The sequence below is a fragment of the Chiloscyllium plagiosum genome, chromosome 26 (genome assembly GCF_004010195.1).
Source record: "Chiloscyllium plagiosum isolate BGI_BamShark_2017 chromosome 26, ASM401019v2, whole genome shotgun sequence".
Taxonomy (NCBI): Eukaryota; Metazoa; Chordata; class Chondrichthyes; order Orectolobiformes; family Hemiscylliidae; genus Chiloscyllium; species Chiloscyllium plagiosum.
Window position 1 is genome coordinate 8,452,044 of NC_057735.1, and position 24,611 is coordinate 8,476,654.

Genomic DNA, 24,611 nt, shown 5'->3' on the forward strand with positions numbered 1-24,611 from the left:
AGGCTATTCAACTGAAGGTACTCCATAGGGCTCACTTGGCACCTGAGCGGCTTGTGAAATTCAAGACAGGAGTGTCCCCAATGTGCCCAAGTATAAAATGGAGGTTGGCACTCTTACTCATTGCTTGTGGTCATGCCACAAGCTCTGCAGGTATTGGAATACCATAGTGAGTGTTTTGGCTAAGGTTTTGGGAATGAGATTAAGTTGGATCCAGTGTCCCTCCTTTTGGGTCTTCCAAATCTTGCCTCCCTGGAGGCACATGGGAAGAAATTGTTTAATATTCTTTCTTTCTGTGTGAGGAAGAACATTCTAATGAGCTGGGTATCAGGAACACCCCCAGGACTCTGCAGCTGGCGTAGGATAGTCATGGAAGGCGTCCCCTTGGACTTCCTTACGAGTATGGTGCACCAGAAAATGGATTTGTTTTACATAACATGGTGGCCCTTCCTGAATTATATTAATGCAGATTTATTGGCTATGTTATCCAGGACCTTTGTGTAGCCGTGAGGGTTGTGTCTGTCTGTCCTGAAGGGGAGAAACCTGAACAAATATGGGTTTACTTACTTTGCTCCTGTTGGTGGGGAGCTTCAGTGAGATTGCGCTGAGTGTAGTAATTTAATTTAATATAATTTAACTTGATATAACTTGGTTTGATTTTATTTCATTTGTTTATCTGTTTTTCTTCTTTCTCCTTGGTTATTTATTGAATTGTAGTTTTTGTAGAGGTCTTTTTTTGTGTTTTCGTAGTTTGAAGAGTAGAGTAGTATTCGGTTTCTATTATTACTATTATATTATAAAGCTGTCATACTATTTTGTGCTGGTTTTATAATTTTGTAAAAAACTTAAATATTTTTGTTGAAAAAAAGCTTTTATTTAAAAAAAGGGCAGCAGAGATGACCCAGGTAATTATAGACCAATGAGACTTACTTCTGTTGCAGGAAAAGTTTTGGAAAGGATTATAAGAGATAGGATTTATAATCATTCTCACAAGCAAAAATTTGATTGGAGATAGTCAACATGGTTTTGTCAAGGGCAGGTCATGTCTCACAAACCTCACTGAGTTTTTTGAGAAGGCGACCATGCATATGGTTGAGAGCAGGACAGTTGACGTGGTATACATGGACTTCAGTAAAGCCTTTGATAAGGTTCTACATGGTCGGCTGTTGGAGAAAATGCAGAGGCATGGGCTTGAAGGTTATTTAACAGTTTGGATTGGAAACTGGCTTTCTGTAAGAAGGCAACGAATGGTGATTGATGGAACATATTCAGCCTGGAGTCCGGTTACTTGCGGTGTGCCACAAGGATCTGTTTTGGGACCACTGCTATTTGTCATTTTTATAAATGACTTAGACGCAGGCATAGGTGGATGGGTTAGTAAGTTTGCAGATGACATTAAAGTTGGTGGAGTTGTGGACAGTGTGGAAGAATGTCGCAGGTTGCAGGCAGACTTGGATAAACTGCAGAATTGGGCTGAGAGGTGGCAAATGGATTTCAATGCAGCTAAATGTGAGGTGATTCACTTTGAGAAGAATAACAGGAAGGCAGAATACTAGGACAATGGAAAGATTTTGGTAGTGTGGATGTGCAGAGGGATCTTGGTGTCCATGTAAGTAGATTCCTGAAAGTTGCCACCTAGATTGATAGTGCTGTTAAGAAGGCATATGGTGTGTTAGGTTCATTGATAGATGGATTGAGTTCTGGAGCTGTGATGTCATGCTGAAGCTGTACAAAATGCTAGTGCAGCCTCACTTGGAGTATTGCGTGCAGTTCTGGTCACTCCATTACAGGAAGGATGTGGAAGCATGCAAAAAGGTGCAGAGGAGATTTACTAGGATGTTGTCTGATCTGAAGCAAAAGTCTTATGAGGAAAGGCTGAGGGACTTAGCCTTCTTCTCTCCATTGAGAACAGACCCAAGAGGGGATTTAATAGAGGCATACAAGATGATCAGAGGATTAGATAGGGAGGGCAGTGAGATTCTTATTCACCAGATGATGACATCTGCTTGTACGAGGGGACATAGCTGCAAATTGAGGGGTGATAGATTTAAGATCGATGTCAGAGGCGGGTTCTTTACTGAGAATGGTAAGGGTATGGAATGCCCTGCCTGCTAATGTAATTAACTCAGCCACATTAGGGGCATTTAACAGTCCTTGGATATGCATATGGATGATGATTGGATAGCATGGGGGGATGGGCTTAAATTAGTTCACAGGTCGGCACAACATTGAGGGCCAAAGGGCCATACTGTTTTATGTTGTACGCACGGATTCTATGAAGTGTAACTGATTCCTTTTGACATTGCAGAGTTGAAAGTTCCTTCATTTTATGGATAAATACATTATCACAGCAAATGAGGATCATTATCAATGGTTACCCTGCCAGTTTAGCAGCAACACACACTTGTAATAATAAAAGATACATGCCCACCTTGTGTCTCTCACCTGCACACACACATGGGTGCTGGGGAAAAAATAAGCACTGCCGCAGTTAGGTGGTCGTGTGGGGTGAAAAAGAAAAGAAAAAAAAGATACATGTCAGGACCCATTGTTAGATGAAGGATGGCCAGATTGTACCTGTCAGATGGACAGAGGAGAGGGAGTTCAGAGTTACTCCTGTATGCTTCTTGAGTAATTTCAGTCTGTCCACTGCTACATCAAACATGCTATACGCGAAGTTGCACTTGTTTGTGTATTACATAACATTAAGTTATTGTACCACTGAAGGCCTTTTGGCCCATCATGCCTGTCTGGAAGGATTTCCCAATTAATTTCACTTCCCTCTGCTTTCCCATAGCCCTACATTTATTTTTCAAAAAATAAGACATTTCTGGAGAAACTCAACAGGTCTGGTAGCATGTGAGGACAGGAAGAAAAGTTAATGTGTCGATTCCAGTGGCCATTCTTCAGAACGCTCCTTAGATGCTGCTAGACCTGCTGAGGTTCTTCAGACAGTTTTCTGCTTTCTTGTTAGTTAACATCCACAATTTTTATTTCCCAGTTTTCTTTTGCCACCTTCAAGTATTTATCAATAGTCGTTCTTTTGCAAATCACTATTGAACGTGTTTCCATCGTTCTTTCAGGCAGTATATTCCAGATCTTAACAATTTACCTCACAACACCTCTGGTCCTTTTGACAAACACCTCACTCTATGTCCTCCAGTTACTAACCTTCTGCCATTGGATTTACTCTCTTAAATCATTCACAACAGATATTGCTCTATGAAGTGCTCTGCGACAGCGCAGAGTTGAACACTCCATGTTATGGATAAGCACGTTGCCAGTGAGCGAGGGTCACTACCAATGGTTAACTTGCCAGTTTAGCACCAATGCCCACTTGCAATAATAACACATGATGCAGAAGTGAATGTGTTGGATTGGGGTAGACAAGTTAAAAAAAATCACAACACTAGATTATAGTCCAACAGGTTTATTTGGAAGTACTAGCTTTCGGAGCGCTGCTCCTTCATCAGGTAGCTGTGGAGCAGGATCATAAGACACAGAATTTGTAGCAAAAGATCTGTGTCATACAACTGAAACAAGATATATATTTTTTCATTTGCATCTCATTTCAGCTGCATGACATATCTTTTGCAATTAATTCTGCCTTATGATCCTGCTCCACAGCTATCTGAAGGAGCAGTGCTCCAAAAGCTAGTACTATACTTCCAAATAAATCTGTCAGACTATAACCTGGTGTTGTGATTTTTAAATAATAAAACAAAGATACATGCAAGAATCCAATTGCAGATGAAGCAGTGAAGTACCCAATGCTTATCAATGCATTTGTGCTGTTGTGTGAAATACGTCACATCTTTTACACTTGGGTGTTGTTGTATACAGTGCATTACACACCTCACGGAGTGTGAGGCACATTGAAATAAATTCACTCAAATTAAACATTAATACTTTCAAGGTGAGTGCACAGAGAGTCTTCCAGAGAATGTATTTTATTTACAAGATTATTAGTAATACAATCAAAATGTTTCATTGGATTTGTCAAGAGGTAGAGAAACCAACTGGTCCCAGATCCTCTCAGCTGTCAGTTTTACCCCAGGTTATCTTGCCCTTATCAAATAGTGAGTTTTGTTCAACACCATTTGGGAATGTGGATTATTACAATCAACCAAAAGTACAGATTTAGTCAAGTAAAACCAAATAGTTTAGTATAATGCACCCCCTCTTCGATCTCACACAAGGCCAGGGCCCAAAGCTCGAAGTGCAGCAGGATTAAAATTTACAAGAAGTGCAAACAGTGCGAATAAATTCTCCTTAGTTTAACATCTCTATTTACAACTGGGAGGAAGTTGTTATTGATATTAAGAGTGGCTTGATGAACTTTCAACACAGGCCAAAGCAAAACGAGATGAAGTCTCCCCAAATCTCTCAGCCACCTCCATCCCTCCTTACTGCCTCCTTCTCAATTTCAAGCCTCTCTTACCCTGGGTACTGACTGATGAGAGACTTGGTGGAAGGCAAATCTCCAGTACAAACTAACCTCCAATCCATTCAGTTGAGCATAAATGATTCAAGAGACCACCAAAGGGTACAATTTGTCACAGTTCAATGTCTAACTCAATAACCACATACTTTTGTCAGAAACCACTGTCACTATTTTCAATCTGGACAGAGTTTGCACATTGATAAATATTACATGGTTTTACTGGTTTATAAACAGGCATTTCACAAAAAAAAAGTTGCATCATAATTACAAAGCAAACAGTGAACAGTTCAAAAGAAGTCTCAAGTTAGGTTTCTGCAAACAATTGGTTGAGATGCACCTCATGGTCAGAAGTGGAGTCGGGATTAGAAACTAGGGGGAGGTGGGAAGTGGAGGGATTGCTGAAATGGTGACAGGTCTGCATACCATTTCTGGTACTGCTCCAGTGTGACTTTGCCCCTCTGACTGAGATGTGTGGATACCCTCCCCATGACGGCGATGCCCATGGCTGCTCTGACCAGCTCGGAGGAAGGGAGAAGAATAAACTCTTCCTTCACTGTCCTCCACCTCGGAGACTTGAAGAGGCCGGGGACTACAATTTGACCGAAGACGCATTGGACCAAATTGGCCGATTTCCTGCCAACTCGGCCTCACGGTCAAACAAAGGCAGATTTAAAGTTGCTCAGTGATACACTTTGATCAGAGAAGCTATCTGTGGCACATTGTTGCAATGGGAAGATCACCTAGGTAAATGCATTGCAGCTCTGCCCCAGGAGGAAGGCATCAACAGGCATGCTACAAACCTGCCTCTGTTGACTGGAATAAAAAAAAACAAAGCAGTTGGTTCAAGTTTGATCTAATGTAAGAGATCTGAGCTCTTGTTTCAGAACTGCTGTCAGATCTAAGACCAGGTACTGTACAAAATCACTGGAATCAGCTGTAAACATGGGGAGAGAAAATAGCAGTAGTTTCTGATCAGATCACAGTGCTTGATTGAATTTTAGGGCGATTGATATTTTCCATGTGCACCTCCCTACATATCAAAGTAGCAGCAGCAACAGCAAGAGGAATTGTGTTTTCTTTGGCCCAAGGTTAACCCAAAAGGTTGAGAGAGTCCTGCCTCGCCTCCCTGATCCATAGCCCCCAGGGAGTCTTTCCAATCAAGTCAAAAACCACACTGCCCTTGCTTTTATTCACCCAGTGGCCTCAGCAAAAAAGTAGATTGGCAGACAGAAACCCAAAATAACAGCAGTGTAAAATGCTGTCAACTGATAATAGTGGGGAAAATGTAATGTCTTAAGTTAGTGGCTAATATACAAGCTATCATACAAGACCCTCCCTCAGTAGTCACCGACTTAATTACTTCACATCAGTGATAGGGAGTTCTGCAAAAGGAAAATTATTCCATAAAAGCTATCAAAGTTCACAGGCTTTGGCCAGTCAGTCACATGGCATTGAAGTGATTCACTCATTCTCTCCTAATCTGGATATGCAGTTTGAGCAGGAGCAGTAGGTGTCTGCTGTCTTTGTCCCAATTCTCTGGTCACTATGATGCTGTTCTGTGACTCCTTTGTAAACAGGGGTAAACAGCATTCATGCACTCCTGCATTTATGTGTACTTCTGATGCAGGGAACCTGTTCCTCACCCTACCCTCCATCCAAAAAGAAAAAAAAATCAACTGGTTCTACCCTGTGCTGACGATGCTTGCAGGCTGGATAGGGTTCATCTCTGAGCACTACAGGATCATGTGACAGGCAGGTACAGCATGTGCTTTATTACACATTTCCCTTCAACTAAACTTAAGTAGTTCCTATGGGAACTTGCTACTGTGTAGTTCAAAAGGTTACTACTGTCAGAGTGACAGGGTGAAAGTGCAGCTTGCTGGGGCTAACACTCAAGGCCATTCAGAAATTGGGTAGGCTCCCTGAGAGAATAGTGTGTGCAGGCTTGTCGATCAGAGATAATTCACTGGGGCAAATGTGTCACTTTCTCATTCTGTACCTTGTCATTTTATCATATCACTTCCTGCCAGTCCTGAACCCCCTACCCCCCATTTCTAATGAACAGCAGTGATGCCCAAGGGCAAGGCTATATGAACCTCTCAGAAAGCTTTGAGCCCCATTCCGGTTTGTGGTCACACTCTCTCTCTCTCTCTCTCTCACACACTCACTCTCACACACACACACGAACACACACACACACACACAACGTATGTTCAATAATATATATACACGCAGATGCACGCGCACACCCACACAGCTTATTAATAAGGAAAAATGCAATACAGATTTACTGAGTCCACTCTTATACAGTTAGGGCTGAGACAAATCATTTCTTCTGACCAATTTTTGGAAAAGGTTAAACACAGAAGTTATTTTAAACCTTTGATCATTGCCAGTGTGTGGACCTCCCGGTAATCATGGTGGCATAAGCTAAATGACTAATTAGCAACTGAAAGATAGGCAATGCTATTTTATAAATAAAAGAGAACAAACCTTCTCCCCCCTCCCCACTTCATTACTCCCTCACTCAGCCACCTGTCCTCAGCTTGGTCCCTACCAAACGTAAACTGGATACAGCTTGCCATCAGAGTAACTGGGAAAACGGGGTCAGAGGAAAGATTCCAATAGACCCTTGCGTCCACAGCCCTGGGTACAACTGGGATCCAAATCAAAGGTAAAACATGGAGCCGAGGCTTTAGTCACGAGAGGAATGTATGCCGATTTCTCACAGCTGTCTGTGCTTAAAGGGTACAGTAGATGAGAGTTTGGGGGCAAGTCTACTTCTCGAATCGCAGCATGAGATGGGAAGAAGTGGCTGTCGAAGTCTGTCTGTGGGAGGGAGCTGGAAAGACCAACATATTGTGCAGCGATGGGTGGAATGTCATTCACACCATCATGCAGGCGTCTGGAGAACAATGACTTGAGGCTTCATCTTGAAATACTGGTTAAACCTCAGCACACTATACCTGGAAGACAAAAACATTTATGTTCTTGACAGACAAGACTGGGTGGGGCTGGAGAACAAGGCACGTTAAAGTAAAATTGTAGCTAGTGAGTTGTGTTGGAAAAGGGACATGTCACAGTTTATGAAATCTGTGTCACTGAAAAATTCTATTTCTTCATGCCCCATCTCCCACAGCTAAGACTTTTCTGAATATGTCAAATACATATCAACTTTGAAGATGGTCTGACTATAAGACCGTAAGACATAGGAGCAGAAATTAGGCCATTCAGTCCATCTGGTCTGCTCTGCCATTCACTCATGGCTGACTGCGGTTGAGAAACCTTTCTCCCAATTTCTGCCCGTATTCCTTGATATTCAAGAACTTATCTACCTCATCTTAAAAATACTCAGTGACCTGGCCTCCACAGCCTTCAGTGGCAATGAATTCCAGAGATGCACCCACTCTCTGGGGAAAGAGGTTTTCCCTTGTCTCCATTCTAAACCGTCTTCCCTTAACTCTAAGGCTGTGCCCTCAGGTCCTTGTCTCCCCTACCAATGGAAACCTCTTCCCAACATTTACTCTGTCCAGGCCATTCAGTATTCTGTAAGTTTCAATTAGATCCCGCCTCATCAATCTAAACTCAGTATAAACCCAGGGTCCTTAAACATTCCTCAGATGCTAAACCTTTTATTCCTGAGACCATTCTCGTGAATCTCCTCTGAACACTCACTAGGGGCACTACATCCTTCCTGAGATATGGGGCCCAAAACTGCACACAATACTCCAAATGTGGTCTGACCAAAGCCTTATTAAGCTTCAGAATTACATCCTTGTTTTTATATTCAAGTTCTCTCAAAATAAATGCCTTCTTATCTTCTGACTCAACCTGTGTTTACCTTGAGAGAATCCTGGACTAGAACTTCCAAGTCTCTTTGCATTTCTGACTTCTGAATTTTCTCCCCATTTAGAAAATAATCCATGCCTCTATTCTTTCTCCCTCATACTTTCCCACGTTGTGCTCCATCTGTCACTTCTTTTCCCACTCTCCTAACCTGTCCAAATCCTTTTGCAGCCTCCCCACCTCCTCAACCCTACCTGTCCCTCTCCCTACCTTTGTATCATCTGAAAACGTAGCCAGAATGCCCTCAGTTCCTTCATCTAGATTGTTAATGTATAAAGTGAAAAGTTGTGGTCCCAACTCGATGATTCTTGCAGAACACCACTGGTCACCAGCTGCCACCCTGAGAAGGGCCCTTTTATCCCCACACGCTGCTTTCTGCCAGACAGCTAAGCTTCTATCCATGCTCGCAGCTTGTCTCTAACACCATGGGCCTTTATCTTACTCAGTAGCCTCTTCTGTGACACCTTGTCAAAGGCATCCTTGGAGGTCCAGGTAGATAACATCCATTGGTTCTCCGTGGTCTAACCTGCTTGTTAGTTACTTCCTCAAAGAATTCTAGCAGATTTATCAGGCATGACAGCCCCTTGATGAAACCTTGCTGACTCTGTCTTATTTTACCATACACTTTCAAGTATTCAGAAACCTCATCCTTCACGATGGATTCTAGGATCTTACCCACAACCAAAGTTAGGCTCTCTGTCTGTAATTTTCTGTCTTTTGCCGTACTCCCTTTTTTTAAACAGGGGTGTCACCTTAGTGATTTTCCAGTCCTCTCAGACCCTTCCTGATTCTAGTGGTTCTTGAAAGGGTCACTAGACCACTAACGCCTCCAATATCTCTTCAGCTATCTCACTTAGAACTCTGGAGTGTAGTCCATCTGGTCCAGGTGATTTATGAACGTTCAGGCCATTCAGTTTTTCTAGCCCCTTCTCCTTGGTGATGACTACCATACTCAGCTCTGCCCCCTCACTCTCTTGAATTTTTGGGATATTATTAGTGTCTTCCACCGTGAGAACTGATGGGAAGTAATTATTCAGTACCTCAGCCATTTCTTTGCTCCCCACTACTTTCTCTCCAGCGTCATTTTCTAGCAGCCCATTGTCAACCTTTGCCTCTCTTTTGCCCTTTGTATATCTAAAGAAACTCTCAGTCTTGCTTTATATTACTGGTTAGCTTAACTTAGAAGATTAAATATGAAGGTATGTATGAAACATACTGACAAAGATCATTTTTTAAAAAGTCGAGAGCTTTTAAAAAAATAAAATCACTCACAGGATGAATGAATTTGTAGGCATTGCTGGCTAGGCCAACATTTATTACTCATCCCTAATTGCCCAGAGGGCAGTTAAGAGTCAACCACATTGCTGTGGGTCTGGAGTCACATGTGGGCCAGAACAGGTAAGGATGGCAATTTCTTTCCCTATAGGACATTAATGTACCAAATGGATTTTTCCAACAATTGACAGCGATTTCATGAACATCATTAAATCCTTAACTTTAGATTCGCGATTCAATTCAAATTCCACCATCTGCCATGGCAGGATCCAAACCCGGGTCCCCAGAACATAAGCTGAGTTTCTGGATTAATTATCTAGTGATAAGAACTGGCCACTGCCTCCCAGAGTTTACAGTGAAACAATAATAATGTGGATTACAATTGAATTGGACAAAAGAAAACTCTAGGGCAGGCTTTCCTCATGTGGGATTGAAATCCCAAGTAGGGGTCACAAGATGAAACTTTGGGCATGATAGGCTGATATTGTGGGGGCACAAGACGCAAAGCAACAATGGCCAACCTGCACTCCTTTCCTGACATGCTCATATCACTCCCCCACCATCCAACCTTCCAACTGTTAATAGTTCTCACTGACGATAGTGGGCAAATCTCAAACAGCAAAATGGTGTCACAGTGTGAAAACCTTTGGGATTCACTGCAGCAGGGTTTGCATCATTAACACTTCGGGATGTGAAAGCATTTCTTTAGGATCTTTCTATTCAAGAAATTAAACATGTAAAATAGATTTCAAAAACAGGATAATAAAAATCCAAAAGCTGATTAAATGGTGACCAAGTAACCACCATCAGTTATTGTGAAAAACAAAACTAATTGACTAATGTCCTTAGGGATGGAAATTTGCTGTCCTTACCTGGTCTGGGCTACATGTGATTCCAGACCTGCAGCAATGTGATTAATTCTTAATCACAGAAATGGCTGGGACAGCCAATCAGTTCAATGGCAACTAGGGATGGGCAACATGCCAGTGACACCCACATCCAACACAAAAATAAAAAAAAGAGACACTAGGCCAGGATGCGAGTTTAGCAAAGTTTCTGCAAGTGATCAATGTTTCTCTCAGATACTTACCCAAGGAAATCAAATTCTATGGTTGAGTACTTGGCTTGAATCAATGCCCAGAACCCCCAGAAGAAATGAGATGCCTGGAATCAAAAATGACAAAAGGAGTGTTAATTCAGTGCTTGTTGGTGTCTCAATAAGTTATTACCAGTCATCTATGTGGTCATGTTGTTTCTAGCAGAGCGCGATACGGAATGTAGCGGCTGGAATGGTGTCATGAGAATGCAGTGTATCATGAGAATGCAGTGTATCATAATGGATTTGTGCATTTTCAGTGGGACCTTTCCTTGCGGCTGAATCAAGAATTGTGACAATGAAAAGTGCTTGAGGACCAAGTTAGTTACTGTGGAAATGAACTGACTTCAAAGATAAGAATTCAGGTTAATGTGTGAGGAAGCAAACTGTATGGTTACATAGCACTGCACTATACTTGTATCATCAGATCAGGATTCCTGCCTCCATCAAATCAGCCACTGACCAACTTGGGAAAAGCTCAATAAACAAGCTTGATTTGAACTAGTTGCAACCCTATCACTCTGTCTGATCCACCAATACAGATATATGAATTAGGAGCAGAATTAACAGAATTGGTGCCTGGGTGCTCTTTTCACTTCATCTGACAATGAGCAAGTGTTCCGAAAGCTTATATTTCAAATAAACCTATCCAAAGATATCCTGGTGTCATGTGACTTATGACCTTGCCCACCCGAGTTCTACACCAGCACCAACACATCAAGACAGTCAATAACCCTTTGAGCACAAAGCCCCATAATGAGTTTTCAGCTTTGACCTCACTCCTACCAATCTCAATATCGTCTTTCAGTCCTACGACTCTCCAAGATATCTGCACTCCTCCAATTCTTGCCTTTTGAGCATCAGTGTCATCACTCCACTATGTGGTGGCCATGCCTACAAGTGCCTGATACAGCTGTAACATGACATTCCAACTCCTGTACTCAGTGCTCTGCCTGATGAAGGCAAGCATGCCAAACAACTTCTTCATCTCCCTATATACCTGTGATGCCACTTTCAATGAACTATTTACTTGCACCCCTACGGCCCTCTGTTCCACAATGCTCGCCAAAACTGTAACTGTGTAAGTCCTGCCCTGGTTTGCCTTACCAAAATGCAACACCTTGCACTTGTCTGAATTTAACTGCATTCTGTCAGTGCCAGTGGGCATTCCTTGGCCCACTGGTTAATCAAGATTCCATTGTACTCTTAGATAACCTTCACCTTCTGCTATAGCGCCAAAATTGATGCCATCCGCAAATGTACCAACCTTGTCATTGTGTCATAGAGACGTACAGCACAGAAACGGACCCTTCAGTCTGACTTGTCCATGCTGACCAGATATCCTAAACTAATCTAGTTCTATTTGCCAGCACATGGTCTATATCCCTATAAACCCTTCTTATTCATTTACCCATCCAGATGTCTTTTAAATAGTGTAATTGTACCAGCCTCCACCCACTTCCTCTGGCAGTTCATTCCATACACACAACACACTGTGAAAACATTGAAAATTTTTCCCCTATGACTCTAAATGTATGCCCTCTAATTCTGGACTCCCCCACCCCAGAGAGAAAAAAAAACTTTGCCTATTTACCCTATCCATGCCCCTCATGATTTTATATACCTCTAAGGTCACCTCTCAGCCTCCAACGCTCCAGGGAAAGCAGCCCCAGTTTATTTAGCTTCTACATATAGCTCTTACATTCTCATCCAAAGCGTTTATATAGATGGTGAACAACAATCGACGCAGTATCAATCCTTGCAGCACACTGCTGGTCACAGGTTTCCAGTATGAACAATTGTAAACTTATGTTGAGTGTGAGATGCTGGTAAAGTGCAGCAGGTCAGGCAGCATCCAAAAAGCAGGAGAATCGACATTTCGGGCTTAAACCCTTTATCAGGAATGAGTCACAGGCTTTTGCCCGAAACGTTGATTCTCCTGCTCCTCAGATGCTATCCGAGTTGTTGCGCTTTTCCAGCACAACACTCTCGACTGATCTCCAGCATCTGCCATGCTCACTTTCTCCTATTTGTAAACTTTTCCAGTACATTGATTTTGGGCTATAAGAGCTTGGTCAGCCATCCTGTAGAAGACAATGGTAAACCACCATGGTGTTTCATCCAATGGAAATCCATGGTTCAACCCTCAGAAATTAGAGTGGCAGAGAACCCAGACAGATCTCAAAGTCTACACTTCACCCACTCTATTACTATGAGGATAACATCCTGGGAAGGCCATACCCTAACTATGCAATAACCTCCAATTTAGATGAGTCTTTCAATTGAAGTGATTCCAATGGAGAAGATTGCAGGGACTCAAGTACTTTCCAACTAGGTTTGCATATTGTACTTACTAAAGAGAATTTGTTGACTTGAACATACAGTGTCTGTACTTCATTGTCGGTTACCTCGCCTCCCTTCTTAGTAAACCGTTTACAAGCCTCTAGATAGGTTCTCAACCATTGGAACTGTAAGGATTGGTCTGGATACAGGCTGTAGTCTACCTCGTTCACTCCTAGCAGAGAAAGAGATAGCATTACATTAATACAAGTCCAGCATGTACAGCCAAAGTGCAGTACATCATTACACACTTTTATTTCTCAGTCTTTGAGTTGGCAGAAGTCAAGCAAGTGAATGTTGATGGCACCCTGAGATACAGGTGTTTAAAGGTGTGGATAGTGAAGGGGGAGAGTGGAGACGATGGAAGATGGCCTTATCTGTAATAAAGACATTGTGAGTAGACAAATCATGATGGATGACAGAGGTCTCGGGATAGCAGTGATGATGGGAAGAAAGGTTTAGACTGAACAAGAGGGTACATAGAGGGAGGGACTAAAACACAATTCAGAAAGAAAACAGTTATGACAATCAGTTCTGGGCACTACTCATAACAAAAGGTGCTGGTAAAAGGTCTTTAAAAACTTAAAAACAAAACATTCACAGGATGTGGATGTCTCTGGTTGGACAGTATTTATTACCCATCTAAATTGCCCAGAGAGCAGTTAAGAATCAATATTTGATAGCGTTCATGTACAGCCTATATTTCCAGAAGATATAGAGAAATCTAAACTTAAGGGTCTTCACTATCAACCAACCAATCAATAATAAATCCAACTGGGAATCACAGAATCCCTACAATGTAGGTTGAATGGCCTGCTTCCATTGAGGCCATACTAACCCTCCAAAGACGGTCGCTCAGACCCACTCCCCACCCTATCCCTGTAACCCTGCATTTCCCATTGCTAATTCACCTAGCCTGCACATCCCTGGACACTATAGGCAATTGAGCACAAACAATCCATTTAACCTGCACATCTTGGGAATTCAGGAGTAACTTCTTTATGCAAGAATGGTTTGAATGTGGAACATGGAATAACTGAGGTAAACAATGTAGATGCATTTAAGGAGTAATTAAATAAACACACAATGAAGAAATTAATAGAAGGACACATTGATGGTGACAGAATAAAAAGGTTGGTGAGGAGACTTATCTGGAATGCAAGTACTCGCAAGGACTTGGTGGGCTGTTGTTATAATGCTAGAGCTACACAAGAAAGTGAGACATTTAAAAAAATACCAGTTCTACTCTTTAATTCATAAGGTGAACAGTTACATGAGTAGATCATTCAACCTCTTAAGAATAACCTGACATTCAATTAGATCATCCCTGATTTGTAACTCAAATTCATCAACTACTTTGGTTCTTAATACCCCTGCCTAACAAACATCTATCAGGGAGGATGTTTCCCTCAGTTTGGGGAGCTGGGCAAGTCAGTAACTAAGGTGCATAGCCTAAGAACAAAGGGAGACCACTTCAGACTGGGAAGAAGAAGAATTTCTTCACTCGGATGGTGATGAATCCCTGGAATCTTGTATCCCAGAAGGCTGTGGCTGAGTACATTCAAGGTAAAAATTATTGACTTCTCGACATAAAAGTTCTTAAAGGATATGAGGATAATGGGCAAAACAACCAGCTGCGAACACCACCGATACATTAATGTTCACTCCAAGACACACACCATCCTGACTTGGAACGGCATCATCATTCCTTCACCATCACTGGGTGAAGGAATCCTATAACTCCCTTCCTAACGTCTTGCAGCTGAATCTACACGCCCCTTTCCTCTTGCCCATCAATAGCAGCAGTTTAAGAAGTCAGCAGCTCACCACCACCTTCTCAAGGGCAATTAGGGATCAGCAATAAATGCTAACCTAGTCTACAACACCCACATCCTGTGTGAATAATAGAATAAATAATGCTCAGGTAAAAGTTCAGCGATCATGTAGTTGAATGATGAAATGATACCAATGGGTATCAATATTCTAAGCTCTATGTTCCTTGCAACCTCAATTTTGAAATTTTAAATTGACTACCAGCCCAAACAAAAGGGACAGGGAGAAAGATTGCTGGATTTCCATAGCCTTTTGTCTGGAGAATCATTGCCCACCATCGTTCCTGAATAGCCTAGCCCTGGGGAAGTTGCAGATTACTAAACACTCACCTGCAAATTCATTGAAATGGTTTCCGATATCGAAGGCCTGGTAATTATAACCAGAATACTCATAGTCAATAAATTTCACCCAACCTGAGAAATAAATAACCAAATTAGTAAATACCACAGCAAGGCTGCACAGAGGAGAACAATCAAATCCATTATGTCAGGCACTGTAAAATGTGAACAGGGTTCAGATTGGAAAATATAACACTTTTGCTGCCTTTTTAAAAAGAGTCAGCACTTCTCCAACTCACAATGGCTTGTTTATAGATATTCTTTAATCATCTTTTCAGATGTATTATGATGCACCTCTACAGCAGGTGGGTCTTGAACCTGGATCTCCTAGCTCAGACGTAGAGGCACTATCACTGCACAAAAGAGCCCCTGGTTTGTTAATTGGGTCATTCAGCTCTGCTCAGACATACTATCACCGGTACAATAAAATGATAAATCCATCCCACAATCAAGCCCTGTGCAAAACTGCTTTGATTGAGAATAAATTTGAAATTACTCCAAGCACACTGTTGCTTTATATATTTGCAATAGCTGATGGATTATAATGAGGGTAAAGTGCACAGAATGAATTGTCTCACATTCATTAGAATGCCAATTTGCGGGGACGGTTATGTAGAGAATAATCTATATTTATTTTTCAGTGCTGAAGTAAGTTCTTATTCCTCAGTGTTAGTCTAGTGTAATAACTTTCACCCCCTCACAATGACATAATTTCACTTGTCACATTCCCAAATCGCAAATGACTAGGAGGGAGAGATGGAGTGGGAGGAGATGTGGCATGGAACAGCATGAAATAGATTAAAGAGGGGAGAAAGAATAAAAAAAAAAAAAGAGAAAAACAGAAATACAAAGGGAAAGAGAGAGAGTGGAAGTTTCCAAATGAAGAGACAGCAACCAACATTCCAGAACGTGACCACACGGAAACATATTGCCACTCAAGCTGCAATGCAACAAGTATGTGGGGCTTCTTCAATAACGCCTGCCAAATCTGCAATCTCTAACACCCAGAATAACAAAGACAACAAATACATAGGAACACAACTACAATCACCACCATGAACACAAAAGATCTGGGCAAGATGGAGGGGGCTTGGGCTAGGGTAATGGCAGATAAGGCTTCTGTTTAATGGAATATCCAAAATGTGGCACTCTGCCTGACACTGCAGCACTCCCTCACCGGACTATCAGCTTGGATGTGGTGCTCACATGTCTGGAATGAGTGTTGAACCCACAGAGTGAGAGGTGAACGAACTGAGCCATGCAGGACAGTAAGAAATTAAAAAAGGTACAAAGTGGGAAGATATAAAAGCTTAAACACATGTATCAACAAGTTCAAGAACAGCCTCTTCCTTGCTGTTATTATACTTCTGAATGGACTTGTCAAATTTTAAATTTCATGCTGATCTCCCTCTTTGTGCACCTTCTCTGCAGCCGTAGCACTGTATTCCTCGCTCTGTTCTTTAACCAAATACACTTTGTATGATCTGCCTGTACTGCACACAAAACAAAACTTTTGACTGTACCTAGGTATATGTGAAAATAATAAATCAAAAACTATACCAAGGCCAGATCTCCAGTGGTTGAACATTGGCGTTGCTGGTTCAAAGAAAGGGGACTTGACTGAGTTAAATAAGGAGGGAGGCTATTCACGGTATAGTATACTGGCAGGAATTGCTACTATCATGATAGCAAAGATACACTGATGATCGGAGGCAGACAGTGGAGGTATGTTGAATACATTTCTTAAGTACTTAGTGAGGATTAAACTTTGAGTCAAAACAGCAAGGATCATTCGGATTCAATTTTTAAATTTAGATGCCACCCAGAAGAGAGAAAACTTACCTTCGCAAGACAATAACAGTATCTTAAAGAAAGAGGAAAAGTAGTTATTAATAGAGACTAGCTGATTCCATGGCTTATTTGCAAACTAGCTCCCTGTTAAACGATCAACTCAACGGACAGTGCCCTCCCTCTGAGTCACCACGAGTGGTTCAAGTCCTTTTCAAGTACCCAAGTCCAACAGTCTTGACTAACGCTCCAGAAATGCCAACTTTCAGGAGAGACAATAAACTGAAGCCCTGCCTGTGCCCATTGATAGATGGGATAGATCCCACAGCATCATTTCAAATGTTTATCCTTCAACTAACAACACTAAAACAGATTATCTGGCCATTATCAAATTGTTTTGTTGGAGATCATGATGTCAAGATTAGCTGCTGCATTTCTGACATTACAATATTATTGGTCATAAAGCATTTTGAGACATCTGATACAAATGTAAATTTTTCGATGTTTCAATGCATGCCCCTTGCAAAGAGCATAATAGAATTTTCCAAATAAAAAGGCAGTAACCAACATATTGCATCTCAAGGTGCAATGCAACAATTTAGTGGAGCTTGTTTAATAACGCCTGCCAAGGCCCGCAGTCTCTAATATCTAGAGGAACAACAACAGCAAATACAAAGCAGCATAACCATAATCGCCACCATGTCAGAAACCATCCTGCAGTGCAAAATGTCCCCTGTACGACACTGAACTTTCACCTTGGATAACCAGCTGAGCCACACCTCATATCTAAAATAGCGCACACTGCATTTGTCAAGTGTGTTATTTGCAACTATATCATCTTGCCCCTCCCACTTCAAATTACTTTTAAGTAGAATATTTTTCTGTATTATTAACAAAATTACAAGCCCGACAGCTTCAATATGGACCTCCCCTTCGATCAGAAGACTAGGTTTTAGTCACACTATTATTCAGCTTCCATTGATATTTTTGGCCATTCTGCTCCACCCCGGCTTTGCTCAAACAGCTTTTATTACAAGGCTTCTTATTTTAAAATAAAATTCACTGGGGAGTTTTCTGAAGTTATATACACAACAATTCTTCTGATTCAGTGCATAACAATTTCAATCGTGGGGAGGAGGTATCCTGTCTGGGGTGTAGGTGCGAGCTGAATACAGCTATGAATTTTTCTTCAGCCCTTTTTGGCATATCAAGGATCAGCTGCCTTTGCTAATAGTAAAGCCAAAGTCACCACAGTCCCAGAGGACCACTCTCTGGAGACGGACAGAGACAGAGTGAGTGCGCGGGCAAGAGAGAGTGAGAACATGAGAGAGCGCGCGCGCGATAGAAAGAGAGAGAGAGAGAGAGAGAGACCGCGCGTGCGCGAGAGAGAGAGAACCCATGGTGGTTGAACCCAAGGGTCACTGCACCTCAGGTGAGGGGAGAGGTTGAGAAGGAGAATACTTCAAAGTAACCCAAGCTGGCGTGGGAATGGAACCCATGCTGTTGGGTCACTCTGCATTGCAAACCAGCCATCCAGCCAATACTACAACCCACATCATTCACAGTGTTCATCATATATAAAAAAAACTTAATAATGCATTCAAAACAAACAGGATATCTTCAGAAAAGTCAGAATTGTAGAAATTCCCCAGTCATTGCCAAAGGGTCAAAACCCTGGGAATCCCACACTCACAGATGTCTCTACACCAAATGGACTGCAGTGGTTTGCAGCTCACCACCACCTCCTCCAGGGTAATCACAGATAGGCAATAAATGGGATCAGCCAGCGATGCCCACATCCCATGATGGAATAAATAAAACTTGCTGGAAATACACAGCAGATCAGGGAGCACCTGCAGAGAAAGAAACTTTCTATCAGAACTGAACTCTATGTTCATATATTTCCAACACCACATGACCACCAATATAATAAAGGTGAATGGGCTCATCTCTATTTTTGTGCAGTCATCCCCATACTGATATCCTCACCCTATGACCTGAGCGGAGATTGGAAACGGAAAGCATTAGGTGCTTCTGTTGTCTCCCAGAGTCTAATCCTTTGTCCACAGCAAACACATGGAGAATGGGCTCTTGGTGATTTACTGGGGGGGGGCAAGGTGGAGATTGTTTTCTCATCTCGGGGATTTGGTGGGTCATGTGGAGGCTAGTAGCTCACAGTTGAGCCAACTCCCTCAGAGAACTGTCACAAGGGCAATTAGGGATGGGTAATAAACACTGGCCTTGTCTCTAATGCACACAAATGAATCAGTAATTCACAAACATCCACTGCAATGTATCTGCAAACTATACAGATTCAGTAGTTGACAAAATTAATAATATAATGCACTTTAATACAGTAACTACAATGCCGGACTATTTATTCTTTTACTTTTCTAATTTGTTTGTTTCCTAAGAATTTGATTTTAAGTATCAATACTAAAGTACCTTTGTACCTAAGGTAGCCTGTAATGTGGTGACTGTAAACGTTTCAGTCATTTAAGTACACGTGACAATAAAGGTAATTCAATTAACCTTTACGCAAAGTAACAGCTGTACTTTGCACTGTTTCCCAAAATACATAACTCTACACTTTACACTCATTCTGCATGATATTCTCTAGAGGACAGGATTGACACGTGTTGCTTTACAGAATGCGGCAGCAACTTCACAGAGTCACACAGATTCACAACAACACAGAAGTTCATTCACACTATTACATCCATGCTGGCTCCCTGGAGCTATCCGGTCTGACACTCAATACTCATATCTGCAAGTGTATTTCCTTCATGTGCCTATTTCCCTTCAAGATCAATTATTGTCTCCCTTTCCACCAGTTTCATGGGCAATGACTTCCAGATCATTACTACAGGCTACATTAAAAAAATTCCTTTCCACATTCCCCTTCATCTCTTGAGCAAACTCTTGAATTTGTGTTCCCTAGTCCTCGCACCATCAGCTAGTGGTTGGAGTTTTGTTTTTCCTTGTCTACCTTATCCAAGCCAGTTATAATCTTGCACACCTCCATCAACTCTCCAGTCAGTGTTTTGTTTACTTTGTTCAGGGGATGTGGGTGTCCACAGTTAGGGCAGCATTACTTGCCATCTTCTTTGTTTCAAAAGAACCACTCCAAACTTTCCAGCCAAACGTTAAAACTAGAAGCTTCCATCCTATGAAAAATCTGGTAAATCTCCTCTGTATCTTCGACGTCCAATAGTGCCTTCTGAAAGCGTGATGACCAAAACTGTATGCAATACTTTAGGTGAAGCTCAACTACAGCTGTAGAACGCTTCAGCCTGATCTTCCTGTTCTTATACTCAATGCCACTATTTATGAAGCCCAAGCCCCCAAATAATTTGCTAACTACTCTTTCGTTATGTGCTGGCAACTTCAACAGACAAGGCATTTGCACTGTAGGTCCCTCTGCTCCTCTAAACACTGTGATACTATGCCATTAAGTCTATATTGACTCTCCCTATCCCAGCTACCAAAATGCATTGCTATAGACTTCTCTATTATATCTCATCTGCCACCTGTCTAACTCCTAGTCCGTGGTAAACATAAATACAAATAACTAATTAGAAGATGTAATTCCTGAAGAAGGGCTCATGGCCGAAACGTCGATTCTCCTGTTCCTTGGATGCTGCCTGACCTGCTGCGTTTTTCCAGCAACACATTTTCAGCTCTGATCTCCAGCATCTGCAATCCTCACTTTCTCCTAATTAGAAAAACTAGCCTTGCACCTATAAACATAAACTTGCTAAAACCTAGTCCACCTCTTATTATCCCCCAAAAACAACAAAATATAGATTATCCAGACATTTATTTTTGGACAAAGTTCAGAAATTCCAAATTACAATATCACAAATTCACTTTCCTGTATGTTTAGCTTAAACATTAGCTGCACATTTTTAAAACAGTTAGCAAATTTGAAAGCTCAAGATTTCTACCCAACGTGGAGACATTTTGATAACCAGAAATGGCAGTAATTAATTGGAATCTAGAGCTTCAAAACAATAACCTTGTGCAAGGCAACATGAATAAAATCTCCTCTGTACTTCCCCAGGGACTCAGTGTTTGGCCCATACCAATTGGGGGGGGTAACCCCAGGTACCATTGTTTCCTCTGGATGTTAGATGATCAGTTTGTGGCATTGGAATTAGCTTCAAATTTGAAAGAAAGACAGTAGAAGAATAAAGACTTATTTACTCTCACAGATGTGAGATGAGGATCCCCTGGGTGCTTGGAAGGAGGTGAGGGGAGTAGTGTGGGCGCAGGTTTTGGGCTTCCTGTTGTGACAGGGGAAGGTACCAGGAGTGGGATGTGGGCTGGAGGGCGGCTGTGGGGGGGCCCCCTCCGAGGTGTGGACCTGACGAGGGAGTCGCAGATGGAATGGTCTTTTACGCTGATAGAGGTGGGAGCCACATTCATTACCAAAAGGAAGTGGATGTTTTGGAGAGGTTGCAGTGGAGGTTCACCAGGATGTTGCCTGGTATGGAGGGTGCTAGCTGTGAAGAGAGCTTGAGTAGATTAGGCTTATTTTTATTAGAAAGTTGGAGGTTAAGGGAGGCGGGGGGACCTGATTGAGGTCTACAAAATCTTCAGAGGTATAGACAGGGTGGATAGCAAGAAACTTTACCCCAGAGTGGGGGCCCCAATTACTAGGGGTCATGAGTTCAAGGAGAGAGGGGAAAAGGAGTGTGATGGGTGCTTGGAACGTGTTGCCAGCGGTGGTGGTAGAAGTGGACATTATAGCATCATTTAAGGTCAACCTCAACAGATATGAATGGGCAGGTAGAAGGGGGATACAAATCCTTAGAAAATAAGCGACAGGTTTAGATAGAGGACCTGGATCAGTACAGGCTTGGAGGGCTGAAGGGGCCTGTTCCTGCGCTGTAATTTTCTTTATAAACGGCCAGACCCACAGCCAATTACAGAATTGTTGTCAGCCCCACAGCCAGCCAATCACAGGGTCACTATCTATCCCACAGCCAATCCTAGCAACCGGAGCTACCCCACATTCACTCAGAGCCTGCACATTCACAGATTTACTGTCAACCTCACACCCGTTAACAGCAAGATTCTAATAAACAAATATTAAATTAATAGTACCAACTTTCCCCTTCAGTTTAGCGTGGAGATATGTAGAAACAGTAGCAGCCGGAGCAAGCTCAGTAGTGACAGCTTAGTTATTATATCACGGCTAGTGTCAGATTACTTTCATGTGATGATGATCTCTGGTAGGACACTGAATGTGTGGTAAACAGATATGGCAGAGATAACATAATGCAGGCAGCGTGTGAGGGCACGACTACCTGCAAGGCAGATCACTCAAGGAAATACAAATACTTGCAGCATGGTACGCTAGTAGGATGTGATACATCATGTGACAACACTCAAAAGGATCAGGATTCAAACTCTATTCCATATTTAAGTCGGCAATTATTGAATGGCAAGCTGAGAACCTCTCAATGATTTGGCGATTATCTTATTTGTTCAAAGTAAAATCTATTCACAACAGCTTCACAAACCCTTGATGAAGTTATGTCAACTAGACAGAAAATGCACACAAATCGGTGAATGTATTTGTAAATAAAGATGACCCAAATAAAAGGAGAAATTACCCAGTTACCACACAAAACAACCCGGGATCGTTTAAATGAACGCCAAACGAGACTTGCTAATGATAATTACCGGCCAGAGCATGGGCACTGTCCCAAGTATCTATGGGAACTGGCTCAGCATCCAGTCCCAGGTTAGTGATCCACTCCAATTCCTGTAAATTGACACAGTTGGCGCTTTATTTAAAAAGAGTAGAATGAAAACGTGTGCCAGGGTGCAGCAGGAAGGGGATGAAACCGTTCCATCTCCAGGTCCTCACCTTCCTTTTCATTGTAGATGATATTTTTGCAAAGCAGATCATTATGGCAGAGCACTGTGGGGGAGTTTAGCTCTGACAGGTACTTCTTCATCCACACCATTTCCTTCTCCAATGTCTCTAAAGGTGGCACCTTCTTCTGAATCCTAAACCAAAATTAAAATCGTTTAGAAATGCACCCCGTAAAACCTGGGACAAGTTTGTCAAGATCTTGCTGGATTTCATTTCTCTGTTGCCCCTACCCTTTCCATACAGGGTACCTCCCTTGTTATGGACACCCAGGAAATGGCCACTACTTCTTTGTGACTTGCATGAGCCCATTATGCTGCAAAAATAGTTGAAAATAAAGGCTTTACATTTTACAGTTTATTTTTAATTGACATAACGTAGTGCTTTATTCATGATAAAACTGCACCCATATTCCTGTCGTCAATAAGTAGCTGACAATTAGCATTTGTGAATTCTCATGCAAGTGTCTTTGCTGTTGGCTTTAAATAAAGAAAACATTGAAATTAGAAGCAGGAGTAGGCCACTCGCCCCTGCTCAACCATTCAATCTGATCGTGGCTAATCATCCAACTAAATATTCTGTTCCTGCTTTTGTTCATAACCTTTGATCCCTTTAGTCCGAAGAACTATATCTAACTATCTAAATGGCTGGATAATGTGGGTGTACAGATAGAAGATTTCACTTTGAAAACTGTGGAGCACCAACAATAAGCATGGGCTGCGGTTACTTTTGGAAGTTTATAAAATCATGAGGGGTATAGATAGAGGGTCTTCCCCATAGGGTAAGGGAATACCAAACTAGGGACATATTTTTAAGGTGAGAGGAGGAAATCTTAAAAAAAGGACATGAGGGGCAACTTTTTTTTTTTTTTTTAAAAACACAGAGGGTGCTTCATGTGTGGAATGAACTGCCAGAGGAAGTGGTAGATGCAGGTACACAGTCAGAACATTTAAAAGTATGTAAACAGCAAAGGTTTGGAGGATGTGGGCCGAATGCAGGCAGGTGGGACCAGTTTAGTTTGGAAACGTGGTTGGCATGGACTGGTTGAGTTGAAGGGCCTGTTTAAGTGCTGTATTACTCTATAAGCAGTTAGATCTAATCGCTTTATGAAAACATTCAATTTTTTTTGGCCTCAACAACTTCCTTAGGCAGAGAATTCCACAGGCTCACCATTCTCTGGATGAAGACATTTCTCCTCATCCCACTCCTGAATAGCCTACCCTGTATCCTTAGGCTGTGACTTCTCCTGTCATTTGGAACATCGCTACTTCATTTAAGAATCCAGCCTGGTGGATTAGTGGGCACATGCAGTATAATGATATGGAAGATCCCAGGTTTAGAGAAATAAAAAGAGGCTGTGCAACTCCTCAGCTGGCCTCAGTGTCCTTGGGTCAAACTATGTGGATTTCCTCCAGGTGCTCTGGTTTCCTTCCACAATCCAAAGATGTGCAGGTTAGGATGAATTGGCTATGCTAATTGCTCATAGGTGTTCAGGGATGTGTAGATCAATTAGAAGAGCCATGGGAAATAGTGTTACTGGGTTAGGGGAGGCGGGGTAGGGTCTGGGTGGGATGCTCTTCAGAGGGTCGGTGTGGACTCAATGGCCTGATTCCACATCGTAGGGATTCTACAATTAAGGAGGGAAGAATCTGGGGTTGGGGGCCCCCATTTTTCATGGCTGTCCCTTGATCTTGTCAGATAGCACTCAGCTGGATATACATGAATGATACGAATTTAGGAGTTGAGGGAGCAACATTGATCAAATTTGCA

At 42.1% G+C, this 24,611-nt stretch overlaps 1 protein-coding gene across 1 annotated transcript in view; it reads right to left on the reverse strand.

Moving 5' to 3' along the window:
- Positions 1-3,931: 3,931 nt before the first annotated feature.
- The window catches only part of LOC122563064 (ethanolamine kinase 1-like), a 49,917-nt gene continuing 29,237 nt past the window's right edge, over positions 3,932-24,611 (reverse strand). The window contains exons 4-8 of the mRNA XM_043716427.1: positions 22,836-22,978; positions 15,161-15,244; positions 13,013-13,173; positions 10,653-10,726; positions 3,932-7,407 (exon numbers count right to left, since the gene is read on the reverse strand). Of these exons, the coding sequence (XP_043572362.1) occupies positions 7,335-7,407; positions 10,653-10,726; positions 13,013-13,173; positions 15,161-15,244; positions 22,836-22,978 (535 nt within the window). The 3' untranslated portion in view covers positions 3,932-7,334. The remainder of the gene's footprint in view (positions 7,408-10,652; positions 10,727-13,012; positions 13,174-15,160; positions 15,245-22,835; positions 22,979-24,611) is intronic.